The 6885-nt window shown below is 59.4% G+C and overlaps 2 protein-coding genes across 2 annotated transcripts in view; one reads left to right on the forward strand and one right to left on the reverse strand.

The window, feature by feature from the left end:
* VOLCADRAFT_95695 (uncharacterized protein) overlaps positions 1-4152 on the reverse strand; it is a gene marked incomplete at both ends in the record, with an annotated part of 8534 nt that extends 4382 nt beyond the window's left edge. Inside the window, 8 exons of the mRNA XM_002954836.1 lie at positions 131-434; positions 1077-1250; positions 1499-1590; positions 1905-2018; positions 2068-2117; positions 2207-2951; positions 3719-4012; positions 4093-4152. Of these exons, the coding sequence (XP_002954882.1) occupies positions 131-434; positions 1077-1250; positions 1499-1590; positions 1905-2018; positions 2068-2117; positions 2207-2951; positions 3719-4012; positions 4093-4152 (1833 nt within the window). The remainder of the gene's footprint in view (positions 1-130; positions 435-1076; positions 1251-1498; positions 1591-1904; positions 2019-2067; positions 2118-2206; positions 2952-3718; positions 4013-4092) is intronic.
* Positions 4153-4685: 533 nt separating this feature from the next.
* VOLCADRAFT_95696 (uncharacterized protein) overlaps positions 4686-6885 on the forward strand; it is a gene marked incomplete at both ends in the record, with an annotated part of 2683 nt that continues 483 nt past the window's right edge. The window contains 4 exons of the mRNA XM_002954784.1: positions 4686-4823; positions 5596-5661; positions 6211-6619; positions 6740-6881. Coding sequence (XP_002954830.1) covers positions 4686-4823; positions 5596-5661; positions 6211-6619; positions 6740-6881 — 755 coding nt within the window. The remainder of the gene's footprint in view (positions 4824-5595; positions 5662-6210; positions 6620-6739; positions 6882-6885) is intronic.

The raw sequence follows: 6885 nt of genomic DNA on the forward strand, positions 1-6885 counted from the left end.
GGCGGCAGCGCTAGCTGCCGCCGCCGCCGCCGCCGCCACTGCTGCCACCGATGCCGCTGGCGCCTCAACATCAGCCGCCGCCGCCGCCGCCGCCGCGCGCCGCCGCCGCCTTTCCGAAGTCCTGCTGCACCTGTTGGTGTTGGTTCTGGAGCTGCAGGACCCTATCCTGCTGCGGCTCTCCCTGCAGATCGAGTTCTTGTTGCTGTTGTTGTTGTTGCTGCTGCTGTTGGGCGGCTGTCAGCACGTAGCCGGGGTCCGCCGTGGCGGCGCGCAGGTGCAGGATGGGCAACACCGCGAAGCAAACCAGCAGCACCAGTGTCGTACTAGAGATGAGGCCGTGCCAGTACGGCAACACCCCCCAGCCGTACACGAGGGGATACACGACCTCGCAGGTGGCGATGAACGACAGGAAGCTCCGCGAGGTCGGAATCTTCCTGCGCGCGTGTGTGTGTGTGTGTTCGTGTGTGCGTGTGTGTATGCGATTGACGCGGGTTGTACGGATGGAAAGGGGGTTAAGGGGGAAAGGCGAACCACGTGAACGAGAGAAGCTGATGCGAAGGATAGAGTGATGCTCCACAAGTAAGGAAGTAAGGAAGGGGTAGGGGGGACTGGGGGGGGATGTTCCTGCCGCGTGTTTTAGCTCGTGCGTGAGAATCGTATCCCGGTTGTTTTGCCGACCCGACCCGACCCGAAACGCACACCGCTCCAGAACCCACCGTTCGCGCGCCCCCGTCTGGTCGTCCTTTCCACACACCGTTTTTTCCCAAGTAATGTTAATTTGCCTGCCTGACCGCAAGATCCTCCCATTTGGAAGGACCGGAACACTAACAGCACTCCCACCACTCCCACACCGCCGTTACGATGTCTCACAAAGTGCCTACCTGGCAGCAATTCCCTCAACACCCGCACGGCCTAGGGGGGACTTCGTCTTCTCCCTCAACTCCGAAGCCAACCCTTATCGGCATTAAGACCCCACACAACCCCATACCACCTCACACCCAACCCAGGCCCCAGGCTCTAACCCCACCCATACATACATACATACATACATACGTGCAAACAGACACAGAACTCACTCTCTGGGTATTCCCCCCAGCACCACCGTGAAGCAGTACGCCCCGGGCAGTACGGCAGCTATAAGGCCCCCCGCCAGCAGCCAGAAGGGCAGTCCGGGGGCTCCCACCACCAGCAGGGCCGCCAGCGCGAAGAAGGGCGGAAAGAACAGCAGATCGCAGTAGCCTGAATAGGCCCTGAAGGGGGCATCAGCAGGGGAAGTGGAGGCGAAGGCGGGAGCACGGAAGGGGGGTTAGCAAAGAGGGGCAACGAATGTGCTGGGTGAGGGTTGCGGGAGGTGTGTGTGTATGTGTATGTGTATGTCCGATTGTGTTTGCGAAATCTCTTCGGTTCATCTCGTCTAAATGAAGTGGACCTCGCTCCCGTTCTCCCCCCTCTCCTCCCCTCTCCCCCCCAAACACACACACGTCCCTCACCCCCCCACCTCCTGTACAGGGTGCCACAGCCCTCCTGGGCCTCCGGCGGCCTCCACAGGAGGTTCGCCTCCACGGGCTCGTAGTAGTCCCCGGGGCGACGCTGGGCCCCGGGGGCAGGGGGCCGAGGGGGGCCAGGGGGGGAGGGGGGAGGGGAAGGGGGAGGTAAGGGGGACATGCGGCAGTGTACAGGGGGATAGAGGCGAACCACACTGGCCAATGAAGCGCACGCAACTACCAGAGATAGACGGATATAGTCCAGGAGAGGAAGATGAATGCGGCATTTCAGGAAAATATACTGACCAGCAGTGACGATGGCTCCCTCAGTAAGGGGGAACGGGGGGGGAGGGGGGGGGGAAGAGATACAGTGAACAAGAAACACAGCAGGAAACCCCGCTCTTCACCTCAGCTTCTTACCTTGCCGGCTGGGCTGCTTCCCAGCCCGTACATGCCGTACCGGTCGTACTGACTGGCCCCGTGCAGCTCAAAGGGATGGTGCTGCTGCTGCTGGCGGTGGTTCTTATACTGCCCCTGGTCGTGGTGGTGGTCGTGCCCCGTGCAGCAGGGAGCCGATCCTGACTGCCCGACCTGCTGCTGGTGGTGGTGGTGGTGGTGGGTATTTTGGTTCTGCTGTGGGGAGGGGTAATGGGAAGAATGATGTCGGTGTGTCGAAGAAGACGCAAAATCTTGGCCATCGGCCGGCCCATGCCACCGCCCACTGCCGCCTCTGACTCCGCCGGCGGCGGCGGCGGCACTGTCCAAGGAGGCCGTGCTGATGGGCAGCATGTGCGACCCGTGGGTCAGTGACCCCTGGTGGGAGCGGAGGTCCGACCAGGCACCGGGCGGCATCGCCTGAGCCGCATACGCCGCCGCCGCCACCTTCTCCTGCTGCCACACGGAAAACGAAGGAAGCTCTATTTGCGCCGTATCATTAGTGCTGCTGTTGGCGGCGGCGGCAGCGGCGGTGGCGGCCGGCTGCAACAGCACGTCCTCGCGCTTGATGCCGTGCGCCGCCAGCAGCTGCTGCTGCACATCGTACGGCAACTCCTCCAGCGTGACTTCGCGCTCTGAGTGTGTGAAGCTAAAGCCGCCGTACTCTCCACCGCTACCTCCCCCCGCCACTGTCTTCCCCGTCGTAGTTGACTCGACCGACGGCGGGTTGAAGAAAGCGGGGGACTGGTGCGGGGGGGCCATGCCTGCCGTCCAGGGCCGCGAGCCGGACGCGCCGCCGCCGCCGCCGCCACCTTGTAAATTTTCCGAAGCCCTAGCCGCCGCCGTCGCTGTCCCTGCCGCCATCGCCGAGCCGAAGGCGCCGGCCGACTGGCCTGCTACCGCCGCTGCCGTCGTTGCTGTCCACGGGGTTGGCGGCTGCGGCTGCGGCAAATGGTGGTTGGCCGTGTTGTCGTCAATGTTAGCCATCGTCGCCATGACCTGCTGCTGCAGCAGCTGCATCCTTGACCGCATCTTGAGTACGGCGGCGGCGGCGGTAGTAGTGGTGTTGGCGGCTGCTGCTGCTGCTGCTGCAGGCTCAGGGGAACCGCCTGTGTAGCCCTCTGGCGGGAAGAGGTGCTGCTGCTGAAGATGCTGCTGCTGCTGGTGTAACTGCTGTTGCTGTTGTTGTTGCTGATGTAAACGCGCCTGGAGGTCGCGGCTGTAGGACTCGAGCTGCAGGACCGCCTGAAAAGGATGAAATCGGGGTGAGGAGGAGGAGGAGTGGGGCAGGGTGGGGGTAATCGTGTGTGTATGCGTGTGTGTGCTTAGGGTGGGCTTTCGAAACCCATGGGTGTATGTGCACGCGCGCGTGTGTGTATCTGTGTGTATCTGTACATATGAATGTGTGTATTATATGTGTATATCTGCGCGCGCATGTGTATGTATGATGTGTGAAACCGGGGGGTATATCTTCACCCGTGGCAGCTACCCTGCGAAGCCTATGTATGTATGTATGTATGTATGTATGTATGTATGTATGTATGTATGCATGTATGTATGTATGTATGTATGTATGAGTCCACCAGGGGGTTTGTAATCCACGGGCCCCCCCCCATGGGACCTCGGTCCAGCTAAGTGACCGCCTTCCCGGCCTCCCTGGAGCCGCGATGACGTCCTCTCCTGGAAACCTGGGGAGGGTTTAGGGTTTGGAGCTCCTGCGGCTGCGAGCTAGTGCCAATTGCTCTTGACACATAGTTTTGTTGCATGGATTTAGAGTTCCCCCCCCTCCGCCCTTTCACCTGCTGCTGCTCCGGGTGGTTCATCACGCCAAACATCCCCGCGCCCCCTGTCATCATGAGAGCCGGATCCTTCGCCATTTGAAGCACCGAGCGGAGCTTGTCGGGCGCGAGGAGCTCGCTCATTCCGGGATTCTGCTCCAGAAGGCGCTTGAAGGTAGGGTCCCGCTCCTTGACGACTTCCAAGAGCTCAGGGTTTTGCAGAAGTCGCTGAAGTGCAGGGTTGGTAGCAAGGCGAGAAACCTGGGACACCATGGCTTCATGAAGGCTTGCAGCGGGTGGTGTCGGTCCCGTAGCCTGCAGCGGGAAAAGGTGTTAATGCACGAGTTTGAGCTCCACTTCACAGGTTAGTCGACTTGCAAATCCAAAGAACACACCTGTGCATGAGGTTGGGACGATACCACTTTCCGCGCTGGAAGCCTTGGCATCGAAGACATTTCTACGCTGCCTACTGGAGGGCACGCTTACAGTTTCGACGTCACATACATGTTTTGCTTTGTGCAAATGTCAAGCTTTTGACAGCTCCCCTTGATCTTGCTTATGCTTAGACGTTTCGACTTTGCAAGCGGCATGCAAACTACGCTATTATATTACATGTAGAAACTATATAGTAGTGTGTGTTTACCCAGAGATGGAAGCGCATGACGAGAAGTTAACATCTTTGCAGTTTGCGCCCTGGAGACTGGACAGGCTGGATCTGGCAGTTGGCGATAACGGTCGCACTCTACGCCTCCGTGCTCCGTCTCTCCGAATGTCCGAAAGCAGCACCCTGAGGTTTGCTATTCTCGGATGTCCGTAGAAACCTATAAAATGCTACGTTAGGATTACAAGGTCGTCGTTGGCAGACTTCCGGCATTATCCCGCCCCCATTACAAGCAGGTGCCCGTAGTTACAGGGCCCTATGAAGCTTAATCAACTACAACAAGTTAATACTATACGGCTAAGGCTTCGAAGGTACTCTTGTGCGACTATGGCCACATCCCGGTACAGCTCTGCTGCGGAGAACTGCATTTTCAAGGGAAGCATGGACAGATACGCATCCTTGGAAGGTCAGAAGCGCGAGAGTCCAGCTGCAGAGCGCAACAAGCAGCCAATCCTTGAAGTAATGGTAGGTCGTACAGCAGGGAAACCCCAACTGGGTCTCCTCACGCTTGCTTTACGAGGGGCGTTTGATCGGTCTGCAAGGGACGCAAGCGATCCGCTGATGTAGCAGCCTCACGTCGTTTGACGGCCACCAAGCCGCCATGCCCCCGAAGGCTCTCCGAACCTACTTGCCGTACTGTTTCCGATAATTCCGGTAGACTCGGCGTGCCGGCACTCGGCAGCTCCGTTGAATTCCGTTGGAGTAACCCTTCTTCCATTCTCAGGGAATGATGTCTTACTGCCAGTTCAATCCAGTCCTGAACGCCCAGGGCCTGGTGGCGGCTGATGGACCACCTGAAAACTGACTGGACCGCTCGCCTGTCTGCATGCCGGGCCTCCCTTTCCACCTGCGAGAGCAAGCCGTACAACCCACCAATCAACCCACCAACCGCCGAACCGGCCAAAAGTTACGCAAGGACATAACAGCGACACACACAAACACACATAACGACTGGGCTTCCAAGTGCCTGTGGTGGTGGTGGTGGTGGTGTGGTGTGGTCGTAGTAGTGATGGCAGAGTTAGGGCGCAGTAAAACCCCCACAGTCCTGGTCCGCTGATCCGTCTGTCCATCCGTCTGTCTGTCTGTCTGTCTGTCTGTCTGTTGCTCCAGTGCCCCCCTACCCCCTCCCACACCTCACCCTCTTGCCCACTCGCTCCGCGCGGCTGCGACCCTTAGCGACTCTTTTCTTCCATCCTGCCATCCTGCCATCACACGACCCTGGCCCGCGCCCTCCCAGCTCGAGTACCTGCCCCGCGGCGCCCCCGACACTGCAGCCCGCTCCCGCCGGCCCTTTTTACTGGAGGTACTGACTACGACTAGTGGAATTGGAGTTAGGTAGATCAGATCAGATATAATACAAATTTGTGCTTTTTGGTGGGAACGCTGAGGGAGAGGGGGAGTAGTAAGAAGACGAACCACTGACGGTTGAAGCAGATATATATACCAGCAATAGACGGGTAGTCCTGGATAGAAGTCTTCAGGGGCGGCTGACAAGTGCGGCAGGAGAGACGGGGAGAGAGACGGGGAGATACAGACCCCACGGGAACACAGATATAACTTATGTACGGATATGTACGGCAGAGTCCATCACCGGTGCCGTACTACTACAGGAACCCCTGCATGGTACCTAGCTGCTGACCATTATGCTATTGTCATCATATCTCTTGCAGGTCCGGTTGTTTGGTGTCACATGTGTGTGTGTTTTAATAATTTGCGTCCGCGAATGTATCTATGTGTATCTCCGTCTGCCGGTCTGTCTGTCTGTCTGTCTGTCTGTTAGTTTATCTGCTAACTTGATTGGCTGTTCTGCCCGTATGTCTGTATATCTGTCGCTGCACCTGTCCGCTCCCAGATCGCAAGCGGCTCTGGTCAGCATGCAGCCCACCTGGCGGCGGCGCTGCCCGAGTACGACATTCAGCCCTCTGACGTAACATCGGAGCTGTTCGGCAGCATCGTCGCTTACGCCGCCGGCTTGCCCAATGTACGACTGCCGCCGCTGCTGCTGAACGCGGCGGCGGCGGACGAATGGCCGCAGGCGGCAGCTGCCGCCGCCGCCGCCGCCGCCGCTGCCGCTGCCCCTGAAGCCGCAATTGTCGGGCCAGCGCCGGCAGCGGACTCTGACGCGGCCGCCGCCGGCTCATCTTTCACACCCTCTTGCTCGTCCTCTCCGTCGAGCTGTACGGCAGTAGATGTCATCCTAGTCATCAACATGTGCCACATATCGCCGGTGGCGGCCACGCGCGGCTTGCTGCGAGGGGCAGGTGAGGTGGGGGCTTGTTGCGAGATTCACATCCAAAGCCAAAGCCTCCACCGAAACCAGAAAGCACCTCAATCGCTCGCCATGCTCCTCCCGCCTCCTGTACACCGCCCTGGCTGTTCAGGTACGGCACTACGTTCCGGCGGTAGCGGGCTGTTGTTCGTGTACGGCCCCTTCACTGTGCAGGGAGGCCGCCACACCTCCGACAGCAACGCCGCGTTCGACACCTCTTTGCGGTCCCGAAACCCCGAGTGGGTTACCGGGATGTGG

The sequence above is a fragment of the Volvox carteri genome (genome assembly GCF_000143455.1).
Source record: "Volvox carteri f. nagariensis unplaced genomic scaffold VOLCAscaffold_46, whole genome shotgun sequence".
In the NCBI taxonomy this organism is placed as follows: Eukaryota; Viridiplantae; Chlorophyta; class Chlorophyceae; order Chlamydomonadales; family Volvocaceae; genus Volvox; species Volvox carteri.